The sequence below is a fragment of the Ornithorhynchus anatinus genome, chromosome 5 (genome assembly GCF_004115215.2).
Source record: "Ornithorhynchus anatinus isolate Pmale09 chromosome 5, mOrnAna1.pri.v4, whole genome shotgun sequence".
In the NCBI taxonomy this organism is placed as follows: domain Eukaryota; kingdom Metazoa; phylum Chordata; class Mammalia; order Monotremata; family Ornithorhynchidae; genus Ornithorhynchus; species Ornithorhynchus anatinus.
In genome coordinates this window covers 100930176-100950215 of record NC_041732.1, presented here as the reverse complement: position 1 = coordinate 100950215, position 20040 = coordinate 100930176, and the positions used below count along the sequence as shown (strand labels likewise).

The 20040-nt window shown below is 48.9% G+C and overlaps 1 protein-coding gene across 3 annotated transcripts in view; it reads right to left on the bottom strand.

The window, feature by feature from the left end:
- The window catches only part of METTL4 (methyltransferase like 4), a 38830-nt gene that overhangs the window by 17037 nt on the left and 1753 nt on the right, over positions 1–20040 (bottom strand). For 2 of the 3 annotated variants that reach the window (XM_029066759.2, XM_029066757.2), the window contains exons 3-6: positions 16249–16691; positions 15095–15157; positions 6228–6597; positions 3947–4016 (exon numbers count right to left, since the gene is read on the bottom strand). In XM_029066759.2, coding sequence (XP_028922592.1) covers positions 3947–4016; positions 6228–6597; positions 15095–15157; positions 16249–16614 — 869 coding nt within the window. In that variant the 5' untranslated portion in view covers positions 16615–16691. Of the gene's footprint in view, positions 1–3946; positions 4017–6227; positions 6598–15094; positions 15158–16248; positions 16692–19172; positions 19255–20040 lie in introns of those variants that run through there. The other variant, XM_029066758.2, reaches the window with a different exon arrangement.

Sequence of the window (20040 nt, the reverse complement as noted above, 5' to 3'; positions counted from 1 at the left end):
GGGAGACAGATGTATTTATATAGGAATAAATTACCGATATGGACATAAGGACACAAAGCATCTCTCCCCACCTTGCCCCCCGTCCTCTCTTCCCACTCTCGATGATCAGGTCACCTCTCTCAACTCCACCCTCTCTACTCATCTCAACTCACTCACCCCCCTTTCCCTCCGCCGCTCTCGCTCCACTAACCCACAGCCCCGGGTCACCGCCTCTGTCCGCCTCCTACGCTCTTATGCTTGAGCTGCCGAGTGCTGCTGGAGAAGGTCCGAGCACCAAGCCGAACTTATCCATTTTTTAAATTTATCCTTTCCTGCCTTAACTCTGCCCTCTCCTCTGCCAGGAAAAACTACTTTTCTTCCCTCATCAACACCCATGCCCGTCACCCCCGCCAACTGTTCCGGACTTTTAATTCTCTCCTCAGGCCCCCTGTTCCTCCCCCTCCCCCATCCCTCAGCCCCAATGATCTGGCCACCTACTTCATCACGAAAATTAATACAATCAGGTCTGAGCTTCCCAAAGTCACCCCTCCTCCTTCTGCCTCGCCCCCACCCCACCAAACCCTCTCCCCTACTTTCCCTTCTTTCCCTGCAGTATCCTCAGAGGAGATCTCCTCCCTCCTCGCAAGTGCCACCCCCTCCACCTGCGCCTTGGACCCCATTCCCACTCACCTTATAAAAACCATCGCCCCTTCCCTTCTCCCCTCCTTAACTTCTATCTTTAACCGCTCGCTCTCCGATGGCTTCTTCCCCTATGCCTTCAACCATGCCCATGCCTCCCCCATCCTAAAAAAACCCTCTCTCGACCCCACTTCCCCTTTCAGTTATCGCCCTATCTCCCTTCTACCCTTCCTTTCCAAGCTCCTAGAAGGAGTCGTCTACACTCACTGCCTAGAATTCCTCAACTCCAACTCTCTCCCGGACCCCCTCCGACCTGGCTTCGGTCCCCTCCACTCTACCGAGACTGCTCTCTCAAAGGTCACCCATGACCTCCTTCTTGCCATTTCCAATGGCTCCTACTCTATCCTAATCCTCCTCGACCTCTCAGCTGCCTTTGACACTGTACACCATCCCCTTCTCCTCAACATGTTATTCAACCTTGGTTTCACGGACTCCATCCTCTCCCGGTTCTCCTCTTATCCCTCTGGCCGTTCATTCTCGGTCTCCTTCGCGGGCTCCTCCTCCCCCTCCCATCCCAATAAACTGTTGGGGTTCCTCAAGGGTCAGTTCTCGGTCCTCTTCTGGTCTCCATCTACACTCACTCCCTTGGTGAACTCATTCGCTCTCACAGCTTCAACTATCATCTCTATGCAGATGACATCCAGATCTACATCTCCTCCCCTGATCTCTCCCCGCTCCCTTCAGGTTCGTATCTCCTCCCGCCTCCGGGACGTCTCCACTCGGATGTCTGCCCGCCACCTAAAACTCAACATGGCCAAAACCGAACTCATCTTCCCTCCCAAGCCCTGTCCTCTTCCTGACTTCCCTATCACTGTGGATGGTACAACCATCCTTCCCGTCTCTCAAGCCCGCAACCTTGGTGTCATCCTTGACTCGGCTCTCTCAATCACCCCACACATCCAATCCGTTACCAAGACCTGCCGGTCTCACCTTTATAATATCGCCAAGATCCGCCCTTTCCTCTCCATCCAAACGGCTATCTTACCGGTACAGGCTCTCATAATATCCGGCTGGATTATTGTGTCAGCCTTCTCTCTGATCTCCCTTACTCCCGTCTCTCCCCGCTCCAGTCTATTCTTCACTCCGCTGCCCGGCTCATCTTCCTGCAGAAACGCTCTGGGCCTGTCGCTCCCCTTCTTGAAAACCTCCAGTGGTTGCCTATCAGCCTCCGCACGAAACAAAAACTTCTCACTCTAGGCTTCGAGGCTCTCCATCCCCTTGCTCCCTCCTACCTCTCCTCCCTTCTCTCTTTCTACCGCCCACCCCGCACGCTCCGCTCCTCTGCGCCCACCTCCTCACCGTCCCCCGTTCTCGTCTATCCCGCCGTTGACCCCTGGCCCACGAACTCCCTCCTCACCTCCGCCAAACACTCTTCCCCTCTTCAAAGCCCTACTGAGAGCTCACCTCCTCCAAGAGGTCTTCCCAGACTGAGCTTCCCTTTTCCCTCTGCTCCCTCTCTGCCCCCCCTTCACCTCCACTCAGTTAAGCCCCCTTTTCCCCCTTTCCCTCTGCTCCTCCCCCTCTCCCTTCCCCTCCCCTAAGCACTGTGCTCGTCTGCTCATTTGCATATATTTTTATTACCCTATTTATTCTGTTAATGAGATGTACATCCCCTCGATTCTATTTATTGCTATTGTTTTTGTCTGTCCGTCTCCCCCGATTAGACCGTAAGCCCATCAATGGGCAGGAATTGTCTCTATCTGTTGCCCAATTGTCCATTCCAAGCGCTTAGTACGTGCTCTGCACAGAGTAAGAGCTCAATAAATACTATTGAATGAATGAATAAGTGCTGGGGGGCTGGAGGAGAAGCGAATAAAAGGAGCAAATCGGGGCGACACAGAAGATTTCCCCGACTTCCTTGTTCAGTTTGAGAGCCCATATCACCCGCCTCTACCACCCCCTCCAGATTCTAGTAACCGTCATCTACCACCAGCCGGGTCCCACCTCCACTTCTTTAACCATTCTACTCCCCCTCTCACATCCCTTCTCTCTTTCTCCATGCCCTCTCTGATCCTTGGGGACTTCAACATCCACAGAGATGTTCCCGATGACCCTTCTGCCGCCCATCTGCTATCACTCTTTGACTCTGCCAACCTCCTGCTCCACCCCACCTCGCCCACTCACCAACTTGGACTCACGCTCCACCTCCTCATCTTTAACGACCGCACAATCCCCACCCTCCCCAACTCTGAAATCCCTCTATCTGACCACAGTCTCCTCTCCCACGCACCTCCTCCCAGTAAATCTGTACCGTTCCTCCAGAGACCTCCCAATTTTTGACCCCCACCCAATTTTCTCACCTCATCACGTCCCACTTAGCCTTCATACCCACACTACCCTCCCTTGATAATAATAATAATGTTGGTATTTGTTAAGCGCTTACTATGTGCAGAGCACTGTTCTAAGCGCTGGGGAAGATACAGGGTAATCGGGTTGTCCCACGTGAGGCTCAGAGTTAATCCCCATTTTACAGATGAGGTAACTGAGGCACAGAGAAGTGAAGTGACTTGCCCACAGTCACACAGCTGACGAGTGGCAGAGTTGGGGTTTGATGACCAAACAGTACAGTGCTCTGCACCGCGGTGAGCGCTCAGTAAATACGACCGAATGAAACAGACGTTCTCCACGCCACTCTGTCTACTGAACTCAACTCTCTGGTTCTCCTATCCCTCCGTCCATCTCGTACCACAGCCCACCAGCACAGGCCGCCTCCTTCGCTCTTTCATTCATTCAATAGTGTTTATTGAGCGCTTACTCTGTGCGGAGCGCTGCCGAGCCGCAGAGCGCCGCTGACGGAAATCTAGATATCAGGCCGACGTCCTCCACTTCAAGTTTCTCCCCGCAGGCTTTAACTCTGCCCTCTCTCCTGCCCGGCAAACTATTTCTCCATCCTTATTGACCCCCCCGTGCCTACCGCCCTTGCCGGTCGTTCCAGACATTTAACTCCCCCTCGCCTCCGATGAGCTGCCCACCTACTTTATTAAGAAAATTGATACCATCAGGTGTGAGCTCCCTCAAATCGCCTCTAGCTTATCATCTAGAGGACTGTACCCCACAAGGGATCGGAGTTATGCCGGAAGAATTACTGATCAATCAATCAGTGGTATTTACTGAGCCCCTTACTGTGTACAGAGCACCTTACTGAGCCCTTGGGAGAGCAGCACACTCTCAGAGTTAAGAGACTGCATCTTGCCCACAGCAAGTCTTGAGGGGATATTTACTGATATTTTTTGATGGCGAATCTTTCAAATAAACTTGAAAAAGTTACCTGTTACTCCTTTTAACTGACTTGTTTTGCCACGGTGGGTCTATTACAATTACATCATATTTTTTTCCATCTAGAAGCAAAAGCACAATTTCAGAAAATAAGCAGTCATTTCACCCCAATTACAAAGACAAAACAAAGACCCAAATTGGTCTTTAAAACCTAAGCAAATCAACTGGAGAGAAAAATCACCTCGAATGGGGATTAAAAAGCTACAAGAGTCCTTTTTGAGTTATAATCACTGCTGCGCTAGGATAATTCCTCTTTCTCGCTGAATTTCATGACAAATAAAGACTGGTTTGTGCTCTTAACTCTGATTCTTCTGCTACAGTGACACGAATAATTTCTAAGTTACCTCATCTGTAAAATGGGGACTAAGACTGTGAGCCCCGCGTGGGACAACCTGATCACCTTGTACCTACCCCAGCGCTTGGAACTGTGCTTGGCACATAGAAAGCACTTAACAAATGCGTTATTATTATTATCATTACTAAATGTCCCATTAGATACAGCAGTTGTGTTGTGCTATGTTCAGCACAAACCTTGACAAATGAAAAACTCATAATGTACTATATACTACTTTTTTCATATTTTAATCTTTTAGCCTTTATTTCCTGGCCTTTAAAGGCAACCATGATAATAATAATAATGATGGCATCTGTGTAACGCTTACTATGTGCCAAGCACTGTTCTAAGCACTAGGGGGGGATGCAAGGTGATCAGATTGTCCCACGTGGGGCTCACAGTCTTAATCCCCATTTTCCAGATGAGGTAACTGAGGCCCAGAGAAGTGAAATGACTTGTCCAAAGTCACCAAGCTGACAAGCAGCGGAGCCGGAATTAGAACCCACGACCTCTGACTCCCAAACCCGAGCTCTTTCCACTGAGCCACGCTGCTTTTCATCTACACATTTAACAGCCTCTTTATCTTAAGAGTGATTTAAGATCACTGCCATTATGGCCTTCAATTGGACTTGGATCTGTGACCCTTGGACATCTGATATTTCCCCCAACCCCAAGAACAAAGTGTTGAGTGACTGGGGTATTGAAGTGAGATTAATATATATAAGTATTAATTGTACATTCCAAGCGCTTAGTACAGTGCTCTGCACACAGTAAGCGCTCAATAAATACAACTGAATGAATGAATCATCCTCCATTTTTAAAAAAATTTGAAATTTGCACAACAATCCATCAATGAATCAATTGTATTTATTGAGTGCTTACCGTGTGCTGAGCATGATACTAAGCGCTTGGGAGAGTGTGACAGAACAGACTGGTAGCCGTGTTTCCTGCCTAAAGCGAGCTTTTGGTATTTGAAGGTGCTATTGATGATGATGATGATGAAGATGATGATATGCACTCCTTTTGATTCCAATTAGACCTCGCTTCTGTATTCAAAGCCTAAGGGAAAGATCCCGGGCCTGGGAGTCAGAGGCGTTGAGTCCTAAAACCGGCCCCGCCATTTACCTACCGCGTGACCTTGGGTAAGTCGCTTTAACTTCTCTGCGCCTCACTGCCCTCATCTGCAAAACGGGGATTCAATACCTTCTCTCCCTCCTACTTACAATGTGAGCCCCACATGGGGCCTGATTACCTTGTATCAATCCCGGCGCTTAGTATTGTGCTTGGCAGATAGTAAGCGCTTAATAAATACCACAATAATTCAAAAGTATTTCAAAAAATGAAAAATGACAGAAAAATAATAATAATGTTGGTATTTGTTAAGCTCTTACTATGTGCAGAGCACTGTTCTAAGCACTGGGGTAGATACAGGGTCATCAGGCTGTCCCACGTGAGACTCACAGTTAACCCCCATTTTACAGATGAGGTAACTGAGGCACCAAGAAGTGAAGTGACTTGCCCACAGTCACACAGCTGACAAGTGGCAGAGCTGGGATTCGAACTCATGACCTTTGACTCTCAAGCCCAGGCTCTTTCCACTGAGCCACGCTGCTTCTCTTATAATAATAATAACGGTATTTGTTAAGCACTTACTATGTGCCGAGCACTGTTCTAAGCGCTGGGGAAGATACAAGGTAATTGGGTTGTCCCACATGGGGCTCACAGTCTTAATCCCCATTTTCCAGATGAGGTCGCTGAGGCCCGGAGAAGTCAAGTGACTTACCCAAAGTCACACAGCAGACAAGTGGCAGAGCCGGGATTAGAACCCACGACCTCTGACTCCCAAACCCGGGCTCTTTCCACTAAGCCACGATGCTTCTCTAATAATAATACGCGCTCAATCGACACCACCGATGACGAGGATTCTATTTTTACTTACGGTTCAGAAGCGGCTGCAGGCAGGAAATATCGGACAGCAGGAAACTGCTCTTTGGGGGCACCAAATATTTCTGTCCCATTAATGTTAAGGTCTTTGTCAAGTCGGAGCGGTTTTCTGTAACCCGCGAGAACAGATCCTGCTCTGGAATGCACATTTCTTCCCCGCTGGCCCCAACTGGCTGGCACTTATTTTCATCCTCTACGGGCAGCCGCTTTGCCATGTCACACAGCTCTGCCAGTCTGCAACCACCGAGTCCTTCGGCGCTCGTCTTGCCGGAACCGTTTTCTTTTCCGGAAAGGGGATGAAGGAAACCACCTGCGAGGCCTTTCTGAACTAATTCTGTGGTGCCTTCCAGTATCAACCCTCTGATCTGTAAAACAACAAGAAAAATACAAAGGTGTTGGTATTTGTTAAGCGCTTACTATGTGCAGAGCACTGTTCTAAGCGCTGGGGTAAACACAGGGGAATCAGGTTGTCCCACATGGGGCTCACAGTCTTAATTCCCATTTTACAGATGAGGGAACTGAGGCACAGAGAAGTTAAGTGACTTGCCCACAGTCACACAGCTGACAAGTGGCAGAGCTGGGATTCGAACTCATGAGCCCTGACTCCAAAGCCCGTGCTCTTTCCACTGCGCCACGCTGCTTCTCAAGGTGGAGAAGGATTCATTCAAAGGCATTCATTAACAATAATGGTGGCATTTGTTAAGCGTTTACTATGTGCAAAGCACTGTACTGAGCGCTGGGGGGGGACACTAGGTGATCAGGTTGTCCCATGTGGGGCTCACAGTCTTGATCCCCATTTTACAGATGAGGTAACTGAGGCACAGAGGAGTGACTTGCCCAAAGTCACACAGATGGCAAGCGGCGGAGCAGGGATTCGAACCCATGACCTCTGACTTCCAAGCCCGTGCTCTTTCCACTGAGCCACGCTGCTTCTCTTGAGCGCTTACTGTGTGCAGAGCACTGTACTAAGCGCTTGGGAGAGTGCATTACAACAATAAACAGACGCGTTGCCTGCCTGCGGTGCAAAAACACTAACTGTTGACCAATGAAATTCCAACCGCTTTTATTTTTGGATGGACTTGGTTAAGCGCTTACTATGCGCCAGGGCTCGTACTAAGCACTGAGGCAGATACAAGCTGATCAGGTTGGACACAGTCCCTGTCCCACATGGGGCTCACAGACTTAATTCCCTTTTTACAGATGATGAACCGAGGCACACAGGAGTTAGGGGAAGCAGCGTGGCTCAGTGGAAAGAACCTGGGCTTCGGAGTCAGTGGTCATGGGTTCGACTCCCGGCTCTGCCACTTGTCAGCTGTGTGACTGTGGGCGAGTCACTTCACTTCTCTGTGCCTCACTTACCTCAGCTGTAAAATGGGGATTAACTGGGAGCCTCACGTGGGACAACCTGATGACCCTGTATCTCCCTCAGGGCTTAGAACAGTGCTCTGCACATAGTAAGCGCTTAACAAATACCAACATTATTATTAAGTGACTTGCCCAAGGTCACACAGCAGAGAGGTGGAGGAGCTGGGATTAGTCAATCGTACTGATTGAGCGCTTAGTGGGTACAGACCAAGCACTTGGGAGAGAACATTAGAAAAGTAAAACAGACACAATCCCTGCCCACGACAAGAACCCAGGTCCTTCTGACTTCCGGGCCCACGCTCTACCCATTAGGCAACGCAGCTCCACTGGCGAGAGAATTGGAAATCTGAGTCCTTATTCACTATTACTATGAAAACAATCCAGACCTATGAGAAAAGTCTCGTCACGTCTCATGCCGTCGAGTCGTCTCCGACCCACAGCGACGCCATGGACACGGCTCTCCCAGAACGTCCCACCTCCATCTGCAATCATTCTGGCGGTGGATCCGTAGAATTCTCTTGGTAAAAATATGGAAGGGCTTTACCATTGCCTCCTTCCACGCATTAAACTTGAGTCTCCGCCCTCGATTCTCTCCCAAGCTGCTGCTGCCCCGCAACAGATCCCAAACATTTGATACTTTCCTGGCAGGCCCTCTCCCAGATGTTATTTTTTAGTGGGGCGGAGGCGTCGGGGGATCTCAACTAAACCAAATATTTTTCAGGGTGGCAGATTTGGGGAAAAAAAGTTATTATAAGTCACAGTTATTTCCAATACATATGGAACCAATTGTCTTGCCCTGCTCCTCTCCTCTCCTTCCCCTTCTTCGACTCTCCCTTCGACTCTCCTTAGTTGGCTTCCCCAACTAAGCCCTCATTTCCTCTTCTCCGCTCCCTTCGGTGTCATCCTTGCACTTGAATTTGCTCCCTTTGTTCTCCCCCCCATCCCCACAGCAGTGCTTTGCACACAGTAAGCACTAAACAAATGCCACTATTACTATTTATTATGTCTTGTCTAATGCTGTCGAGTCGTCTCCGACCCATAAGGACTCCATGGCCGCATCTCTCCGAGAACAGCACTTATGTACATATCCTTACTTTATTTATATTAATGTCTGTCTCCCTCTCTAGACTTTAGAGAGATCTCCAACCTCCTCTCAAAATCCTCCCCCTCCAACCCTATCCCTTCACACTGTACCAAAACACTCGCCCCCTTCCTTCTTCGCTCCCTGACCGCCATCTTCAATTATTCATTCTCCAGCGGCTCATTCCCCGCTGCTTTCAAATATGCCCGTGTCTCCCCGACGCTTAAAAAACTCACCCTTGAGCCCAACGCTCCCTCCAGTTCTCGCCCTATCTCCCTCCTACCAATCCTCTCCAAACTCCTTGAGAAAGCCAGTCGGTCAGTCGATTATAATTATTGAGCGCTTACTGCGTGCAGAGCGCTGTACCGCTTGGGAGAGTACAATATAAAAGACGCATTCCTCCCCACAACGAGCTTACAGTCTAGAAGGGGAGATAGACATTAATAGAAATAAATGGTCTACAAGTTGTCTGTACCCGTTGTCTCAAGTTCCTCTCCTCCAATTTTCTCCTTGATCCCCTCCAGTCTGGCTTCCGCTCCTTTCACTGGACAGAAACTGCCCTAAGGTCACCGATGATCCCCTTCCTTCCAAATCCCACGGAATTTACTCCATCCTAATCTTCCTCGACCTCTCAGCTGCCTTTGACGCCGTGGACCACCCCCTTCTCCTGGAGACGTTATCCAGCCTCGGCTTCACTGCCACCGTCCTCTCCCGGTTCTCCTCCTACCACTCTGGCCTCTCGCTCTCAGTCTCTTTCGTGGATTCATTCATTCATTCATTCAGTAGTATTTACTGAGCGCTTACTATGTGCAGAGCACTGTACGAAGCCCTTGGAATGTACAGATCGGTAACAGATAGAGACAGTCCCTGCCCTCTGACGGGCTTAGGGTCTAATCGGGGGAGACGGACAGACGAGAACAATGGCAATAAATAGAATTAAGGGGAAGAACATCTCATTAAAACAAGAGCAAATAAATAGAATCAATTATTCTATTCCCTCTCTGCCTCCCACCCCCTAAATGTGGGGGTCCCTCAAGGCTCAGTTCTGGATCCCCTTTTATTCTCCATTTACACCCACTCCCTTGGAGACCTCATTCGCTCCCATGGCTTCAACTACCATCTCTATGCAGATGATTCCCAAATCTCCATCTCCAACCCGGACCTCTCTCCTTCTCTACAGTCTCACATTTCCCCCTGCCTTCGGGACATCTCTACTTGGATATCCCGCCGACACCTCCAACTTAACATGTTTAAATCAGAAATCCTCATCTGCCTACCCAAACCTGTCCACCTCCTGCCTTTCCCATCACTGCAGACGGCACCACCGTCCTCCCTGTCTCACAAGCCCGGACCCTTGACGTCATCCGCAACTCCTCTCTTTCAACCCATACATTCGATCTGTCAGCAAATCCTGTCGGTTCAACCTTCACAAGTTGACTAACATCCACCCCTTCCTCTCCATCCAAACTGCAATTCCAATAATCCAAACACTCACCCTGTGCCGCCTTGATGACTATCAGCCTCCTTGCTCATCTCCCCGCCTCCTGTCTCTCCCCTCTCCAGTCTATACTTCACTCTGCTGCCCAGGTCATTTTTCTACAAAACCATTCAGTCCATGTCTCCCCACGCCTCAGAAACCTCCGGTGGTTGCCATCCACCTGCGTATCAAACAGAAACTCCTTACCAATGGCTTTAAGGCACTCAATAACCTTGCACCCTCCTACCTTACCCGATTTCTTATTACAACCCAGCCTGCACACTTCACTCCTCTAATGCCAACCTATTTATCGTACCTCGATCTCCCCTATCTCGCCGCCGACCCCTCGCCCGCATCCTGCCTCTGGCCTGGAACTTCCTCCTGCTTCACATCCTTTAGACGATCTCTCTCTCTCCACCTTCGAAACCTTCCTAAAAGTAAATCTCCTCCAAGGTGCTTGCTGAGCCCTCACTTCCTCTTTTCCCATCCCGTGTCATCCTTGCACTTGAATCTGCACCCTTTATTCACCCCACCCTCGGCCCCACAGCGCTTATGTACATATCCCTAATTTCTTTGCATTAATGTCTGTCTCCCCCTCTAGACTATAACCTCATGTGGGCAAGGAACACATCTATCCACTCTTGTAATATTGTACTCTCCCGAGTGCTCAGAAGAGTGCTCTGTACACAATAATGTAATTGACTGTTGGTACGCACTTTCCAAAACAATTTTGAAAAAATGATCAAATTATCAAAAAAGGCTACTGTTCGAAAATTGCTGATCGCAAAAACTTGAAATCCATGAAAACCCTTCCGACTTTATTCATCTTAGTGGAAAAGAGCCTCTACCTTTCACTAGGAAGTTTTAAAGTGTTAGATTTAATAACAGTAATGATTATGGGACTTGTTAAGCGCTTACTGTGTGCCAGGCGCTGCTCTAAGCCCTGACATAGATACCAGATAATCGGGTTGGACACAGTCCCTGTCCCCCATAGGGCTCAAAGTCTTAATCCCCATTTTGCAGATGAGGGAACTGAGGCCCAGAGAAGTGAAATGACTTGCCCAAGGTCACGCAGCAGACAATTGGCAGAGCCGGGATTAGAACCACGACCTTTAGACTCCCAAGCCCGGGCTCTATCCGCTAGGTCAGGTTGCTTCCCAAAGTAGCTAACTGACTGCAGGTTGGAAAGAGGAAAGAAATTCTCGAGAAGAGGGATACCTGGAAAAAGATTGTCCCAGAAAGGGATGTAAGGAAAGGAGGAGGAAGTTCCCCCACTGGAGCGAACAGAGGTCTCCACTTTTCCACAGGAGCTGAGGGTATGTGAGGTTCCTCTATGTTCTCCACAACGAAGACAATGGTGAAGAGTACAATGTCAGAGCCTGGGTCCGATCTGCTTCTATTTTTTTTATGGTAGCTGTTAAGCGCTCACTTTGTGCCAGGCACCGTATTAAGCGCTGAGGTAGATACAAGCTAATCAGGTTGGACCCAGTCCCTGTTCCCCATAGGGCTCACATTCTTAATCCCTAGACCGTACAAATATCATTATTAATAATAACCACTGTTAGAGAAGCAGCGCGGCTCAGTGGAAAGAGCCCGGGCTGGGGAGTCAGAGGTCACGGGTTTGAATCCCGGATCTGCCACTTGTCAGCTGGGTGACTGGGGGCAAGTCACTTCACTTCTCTGGGCCTCAGTTACCTCATCTGTAAAATGGGGATGAAGACTGTGAGCCTCACGCGGGACAACCTGATTAGCCTGTATCTACCCCAGCGCTTAGAACAGAGCTCTGCGCATAGTAAGCACGTAACGAATACCAACATTATTATTAATAATAACAGTAGCTGGCACATAGTAAGCACTTAAACACCACAATTATCATCATCATCATGCTAAGTTGTGTGCCCAGTATAGCTCATGTGACTTTTTTTTTTTTTTTACAGTGGCATTTGTCAAGCGCTTACCGTGTGCCAGGGACTGTACTAAGCGCTGGATTAGATTCGAGCTAATCAGGTTGAATACAGCCCCCGTCCCACACGAGGCCCACAGTCTTCATCCTCATTTTACAGGTGAGGGAACTGAAGCCCAGAGAAGGGAAGGGACTTCCCTGAGGTCACCCAGCAGACAAGTGGTGGAGCCGGGATGACTCCCGGGCCCAGGCTCTCTCCACTAGGCCACACTACGTCTCATATGTGACATCACATTCATTCAACGGTATTTATTGAGCGCTTACTAGGTGCAGAGCACTGTACTAAGCGCTTGGAACAGACAGTTCGGCAACAGATAGAGACCGTCCCTGCCCAATGACGGGTTTACAGTCTAATCACGGGCATACAGTCTCATCTGCTACAATCTATTCACATACAATCCTCCAGACTGTCAGCTCGTGGTGGGCAGGGAATGTGTCTGTTTATTGTTGTGCTGTACTCTCCCCTGCACTTAGTACAGCGGTGCCTCAGTTCCCTCATCTGTAAAATGGGGATTAAGACTGTGAGCCCCATGTGGGACAACCTGATTCCCCCGTGTCTCCCCCAGTGCTTAGAACAGTGCTCTGCACATAGTAAGCGCTTAACAAATACCAACATTATTATTATTATTATTACAAATAAGATTTAATTTAAAAAAAATGCTATTTCTTGAGTACTTACTGTGTTCAGAGCACCGTATTAAGTGCCTGGGAGAGGACACTACACTAGAGGTGGTGGACAGGTAATCTGCCCACCGTAAGCGCTCAATAAATACTACTGAATAAATGAATGAAGCCTCTTGTCTGCTGTGTGACCTTGGGCATGTCACTTCACTTCTCTGTGCCTCAGTTCCCTCATCTGGAAAATGGGGTTAGGACAGGGAGCCCCATAGAGGATACGGACTGTGTCCGACTCGATTAGCTCGCATCTACTCCAGGGCTTACTATACTCCCTGAGACACAGAAATCAATCAGTGAATCGATGGTATTTACTGAGCACTTACTACGTGCAGGGCACTGTACTAAACACTTGGGAGAGTAGAATATAAGCGTCGGTAGACACGTTCCCCGCCCACTCCAGTCGATAGTTTTCATTCATTCGGTCGTATTTATTGAGCACTTACCGACCGCAGAGAGACGAAGTATGGATGAGGAAAGTAAGGCACAGAGAAATGAAGTACAGAGCTCTGCACATAGTAAGCGCTCAGTAAGTACCATTGATTGATTATTCCTACTACTATATCCCTACCTATTTGACCATGGCGTTGGACACCCCAGGGCACCAGGGAGAGGTCCTGATGTGGTGCTGCTGATGCCCCTTAGAGGTGGCCCTGCCGCATGGCATCATCCAGTCTGATCAAGCATTCGATGGTACTTGCTGGGGGTTTCCTTTGTGCAGCCATTGTACTGAGTGCTTGAGAGAGAACAATAAAATAGGTAGACTGGATCCTATTGTAATGGCAGTGAAGAAAGGTTTGGAGATCCTTGGATGGTATTGGTATTTGGAGATACTCCCCTGCTCCCCCTGTACCCCCCCTTCACCTCCCCTCAGCTAAGCCCTCTTTTCTCCCCCTTTCCCTCTGGTCTTTCCCCTTTCCCTTCCCCTCCCCTCAGCACTGTGCTCGTCTGCTCAATTGTATATATTTTCATTACCCTATTTATTTTGTTAATGCGATGTACATCACCTTGATTCTATTTATTGCTATTGTTTTATTGAGATGTTCATCCCCTTGATTCTATTTATTGCTATTGTTTTTGTCTGTCTGTCTCCCCCGATTAGACTGTAAGCCCGTCAATGGGCAGGGACCGTCTCTATCTGTTGCCGATTTGTACATTCCAAGCGCTTCGTACAGTGCTCTGCACATAGTAAGCGCTCAATAAATACTAATGAATGAATGAATGAATGAGTGGGGAGAGACGGGAGGCTGGGAGGAGGCTGATGCGGTCATCCGGGGGGGACAGGATGAGGGACTGTATTAACATGGGAGTGGTTTGGATGGAGAGGAAAGGGCGGATTTTAGTGATGTCGGGAAGCTGGGACTGACAGGATTCGACGACGGACTGAACACGTGCCTCACTCTGCCGCTCGGATCGCTTTTCTACAAAGACGCTCGGGCCGCGTCTCCCCCACTCCTCATGGACCTCCGGCGGTTGTCCGTCCACCTTCGCGTCAAACTGAAACTCCTCGCCGTCGGCTTTAAAGCAGTCCATCTCCTAGCCCCCTCCTACCTCACCTGGCTACTCTCCCAGCCCACGCACTTCGCTCCTCTTGGGCTAACCTTTCATTCAATAGTATTTATTGAGCGCTTACTATGTGCAGAGCACTGTACTAAGCGCTTGGAATGGACAAATCGGTAACAGATAGAGACGGTCCCTGCCGTTTGACGGGCTCACGGTCCAATCGGGGGAGACGGACAGACGAGAACAATGGCAATAAATAGAATCGAGGGGAAGAACATCTCATTAAACCAACAGCAGATAAACCTTCTCTATCACTGTAGCTCCATCTTGTCTTTCTCACCGTCGATCCATCACCCACGTCCCGCCTCTGGCCGGGAACGCCCTCCCTCCTCATATCCCACAGACGATGACTCTCCCAGGATTGTCCGAGCCCTACTGAAGGGCCATCTCCTCCAAGAGGCCTTCCCTGACTGAGCCTTCCTTTCCTTTTCTCCCACTCCCTTCTGCGTCACCCAGACTTGCTCCCTTCATTCATCTCCCCCGTCCCGGCCCCACGTCACTTATGTACACGTCTGTAATTTATTTTTATTAATGTCCGTCTCCCCTTCTAGACTGGAACCTCTTTGCGGGCCGAGAATGTATCTGCTGTATCGTACTCTCCCAAGTTTTTAGTATAAAGATCTGCACACATTAAGCACTCGACAAATACGACCGCCTGACAGATGTCATCCGCTAGAGGTTCTATACTATTTCATGTTTTGCATTTTCCAACCTAACTGTGAGAAACATCCAATTTACCTTTGAATGGTATTCAATGGCATCCAGTTCCCCTTGGTTGAGCACAGTGCATCGTTTTCGCTTCTAAAAAATGACAAGATTCGGAAAGAAATTAGCTCTCATGCCGTATATATAGCAGATGCATCGTAACGACAGGCTTATGACACAAAATGGTTTCTCTTGTTCTACCTTTTCATGGCATACGTCATTCCTTCAAAAGTATCGGCAGTACTTTTTTTTACCATCTAAATGATTGATTGCCTACTGGGCGCAGAACGCTGTACGAAACAGCGTGGCCTAGCAGACAGAGCCCGGGCCTGGGAGTCAGGAGGCTAATAATAATAATTACGGCATTTGTTAAGCACTTACTATGTGCCAAGCACCGTTCTAAGCACTGGGGTGGATACCACGTGATCGGCTTGACCCACGTGGGGTTCACAGTCTTCATCCCCATTTGACAGACGAGGTAACTGAGGCATACAGAAGTGAAGTGACTTGCCCAAGATCACATAGCAGACAAGGGGCAGAGTTGAGATTAGAACCCAGACCCTTCTGACGCCCAGGACCGGGCTCTAGCCACTAAGCCACACTGCTTCCTCTTAGGCCAGGCTGCTTCTCCGTGTGAGACCCATGTGAGACAGGGATTGTGTCCAACCAGATTGACTTCTATATACCCAGTGTTTAGTACAGTACCTGGCACGTAATAAGTGCTTTAATAATAATAATAATAATGTTAGTATTTGTTAAGCGCTTACTATGTGCCGAGCACTGTTCTAAGCGCCGGGGTAGACACAGGGGAATCAGGTTGTCCCATGTGGGGCTCACAGTCTTCATCCCCATTTTACAGATGAGGGAACTGAGGCACTGAGAAGCGAAGCGACTTGCCCAAAGTCACACAGCTGACAAGTGGCCGAGCCGGGAATCGAACCCATGACCTCTGACTCCAAAGCCCGTGCTCTTTCCACTGAGCCACGCTAATACCATAAAAAAAAACTTATTATCTGCTATTTCGTGGGCTTCCAGATAAATATTCATCCAACTGTATTGACGCTTACTGTGTGCAGAGCACTGTACTAAGCGCCTGGGAGAGTACAAATCCAACAGTAAACAGACACATTCCCTGCCCACAAAGAGCCTACAGACAAGACGACCTATTTTCGTAGTAAATTTTGTACCTTGGGAGCAGCTGGGAGGGATCGCCGACCTCCACCGTCCACCTCCTTCTCCCCGCCGACGCTTCCTTCCTTGGCATCCCACTCGGCGCGTCCCGGTTGATTTCCACAACCAACGGCCTCGACTACGTGCGGCTTAATGACCCGGAACAGCTCGGCTCGAAATACGTATTTTTGCAGCGGAGTTTCTTCTCTCGGCCTTCGATCGGTCCCGGGCGAGGCCGGGGCAGAATTAGGAGCCGCGTAAGAGGAGTTTCCGGGAGCCGCCGACACGACGTTTGGGTCCCGGTGGAGTTGGTAGCCGGCCTCGTTGATGAAGGAGAGATGATCCAGCAGCCAGCCGGCTGAACATCGGCACGCCACGGACATCTGGGCTTGAAGGAGAGACTTCTGAGTTTGGGAGTGAAACCTCCCACCTTACTCCTCAGGTCAATATTTTCATTTTCCTGTAGGGGAATAAAAACGTCGATTTGATTTACAGGAGAAAGATTTAATAACAATATTTAAAAGCGAGCCTGCAACTGGGAGAGCATTTGGGGTCCAGGTTTTAGTTGGGGGGGGCCTAATTCTGGAGAAATTGTTTTTCTAATGGCATTTGTTAAGTGCCTACTACGTGCCAGACACTGAAATAAGGGCTGGGGTAGATTCGAGGTTGTCGGGCTGAACACAATCCACGTCCCGCTCGGGGCTCACGGTCTCAATCCCCATTTTCCAGATGAGGGAACTGCAGCCCAGAGAAGTAAAGGGACTTCCCCAAGGTCAGCCCGCAGACAGGTGGCGGAGCTGGGATTAGAATCCAGGTCCTTCTAAAACAATAATAATAATAATGTTGGTATTTGTTAAGCGCTTACTATGTGCTGAGCACCGTGCTAAGCACTGGGGGAGAAACAGGGTCATCAGATTGTCCCACGTGAGGCTCCCAGTTAATCCCTGTTTTACAGATGAGGGAACTGAGGCCCAGAGGAAGTGAAATGACTTGCCCACAGTCACACAGCTGACAAGCGGCAGAGTCGGGATTCGAACCCATGACCTCAGATGCCCAAGCCCGGACTCCTTCCACTGAGCCACGCTGCTGACACCCAGGATTAAAACCCAGGTCCTTCCGAGTCCCAGACCTTGCATAGGAGCTTCTTAGTAGGAGAGTTCATTCATTCAGTAGTATTTATTGAGCGCTTACTATGTGCAGAGCACTGGACTAAGGGCTTGGAATGAACAAGTCGGCAACAGATAGAGACGGTCCCTGCCGTTTGATGGGCTCCCTAGCCAGCCTAATTCACATTTTTTTAGCCATCCCAACTAATTCAAACTCTTTTTAGCCCTCCAACCCAGGGTTGAAGGTTTTACTCGATCATATTTATTGACCTATGGCACACTGTGTGCGGAGCACTGAACTGAGCACGTGGGTAGAAACGTTCCTTGCCCACGAGAAGCTGGCAGTCTACAGGGACATTTTAAATATCCCTTTCTGCCTTCATTCCATCATAATTTTAACATCCCCCCCCTTGCCTTCTCCAAACAGCCGAGCTCTTCAACTCAGCTTGCCCATCCCCTTTCAATTTCTGCTTTCCAGTTCACTCAATTGTATTTATCGAGCGCTTACTGTGTGCAAAGCACCAAACTAAGCGCTTGGGAGAAGCAGCGAGGCTCAGTGGAAAGAGCCCGGGGCTTGGGAGTCAGAGGTCAGGGGTTCGAATTCCGGCTCGGCCACTTGTCAGCTGTGTGACTGTGGGCAAGTCACTTCACTTCTCTGGGCCTCAGTTACCTCATCTGGAAAACGGGGATTAACTGGGAGCCTCACGTGGGACAACCTGATTACCCTGTGTCTACCCCAGCGCTTAGAACGGTGCTCGGCACGTAGTAAGCGCTTAACGAATACCAACATTATTACAATAGAACAATAAACAGACACATGCCCTGCCCGCAGTGAGCTTAAAGTCTGGAGGGGGAGACAGATAACGTGACTGAATGAAAAAATAAAATAAATGGCAGATGAGTACGCAAGTGCCGTGGGGCTGGGGTGGGGGGGATGAATAAAGGGAGCAAGTCACGGTGAGGCAGAAGGGAGTGGGGGAAGAGGAAAAGAAGGTTTAAGTCACGGAAGACCTCTTGAATTCTATGAGACGAATGGAGCCTGCTCAAGGAAATAAGTAAACCTAGTTTAATTAATTAAATTAACCTAGTTTAATTAAACTAGAAGCAGCAGGGTCTAGGGGAAAGAGCACTGGTCTGAGAAAATCGGTCATTCGACTGTATTTACTGAACGCTCTGTGCAGGGCACTGTTCTAAGCACCTGGGAGAGTACAACAATATAACAGACACATTCCCTGCCCATGAGGAGCTCACAGCCTAGAGAGGAAGACAGACATTAATGTAAATCAATAAAATTACAGATAGGGACAAAGCCAACAAAACCAAACGAAAACAAGGAGACGGGCCGTGACAGCTTCGATATAAATAAATAGAATTAGAGATATCTAATTGAGAAGCAGCGTGGCTGAGTGGAAAGAGCGCGGGCTTGGGCGTCAGAGGACGTGGGTTCTAATCCCGGCTCTGCCACCCGTCTGCTGTGTGACCTTCAAGCCCCTTAACTTCTCTGTGCCTCAGTTATCTCATCTGGAAAATGGGGATGAAGACTGTGAGCCCCAGGTGGGACAACCTGATGTCCCTGCATCTACCCCGGCGCTTAGAACAGTGCTCGGCACACAGTAAGCGCTTAACAAATACCATCACCATCTTATATACACATCATTAATAGAATAATAAATATGTACAAATGTACACACACAAGTGCTGTGGGGCGGGGAGGGGCTTAACGAACACCATCATCATCATCATCATTATTATTATTATTATTAAGCACTTACTATGTGCCAAGCACTGTTTTAACCGCTGGGATAAAAGTCACCGTTCCAACTGAACCCACTCACCCGGCCTTGATGGAATCACTACAGTAAGCGCTTCAGAGAAGCAGCGTGGCTCAGTGGAAAGAGCCCGGGCTTGGGAGTCAGAGGTCATGGGTTCGACTCCCGGATCTGCCGCTTGTCAGCTGTGTGACTGTGGGCAAGTCACTTCACTTCTCTGTGCCTCAGTTCCCTCATCTGTAAAATGGGGATTAAAACTGTGAGCCTCACGTGGAACAAACTGATGACCCTGTATCTTCCCCAGTGCTTAGAACAGTGCTCTGCACAGAGTACGCACTTAACAAATACCAACATTATTATTAAACAAATACCACCATCACCATCATATATACATATCACTAATAAAGTAAACAGAATAATAAATGTGCACATATATACACTCAAGTGCTGTGGGGTGGGGAGGGGCTTAACAAATACCATCATCATCATCATCATTATTACGCACTTACTTTGTGCCAAGCGCTGTTCTAACCGCTGGGGTGGAAGTCACGGTTCCAATTGAACCCACTCACCCAGCCTCGATGGAATCACTAGAGTAAGCGCTTAAAAATATCATCACCATCGTCATATAGACGTATCATTAATAAAGTAAATAGAATAATAAATATGCACATATATAATAACGTTGGCATTTGTGAAGCGCTTACTCTGTGCAGAGCACTGTTCTAAGCGCTGGGGGAGATACAGGGTCATCAGGTTGTCCCACGTGAGGCTCCCAGTTAAATCCCCATTTTACAGATGAGGGAACTGAGGCCCAGAGAAGTGAAGTGACTTGCCCACAGTCACACAGCTGACAAGTGGCAGAGCTGGGAGTCGAACTCATGACCTCTGACTCCCAAGCCCCTGCTCTTTCCACTGAGCCGCGCTGCTTCTC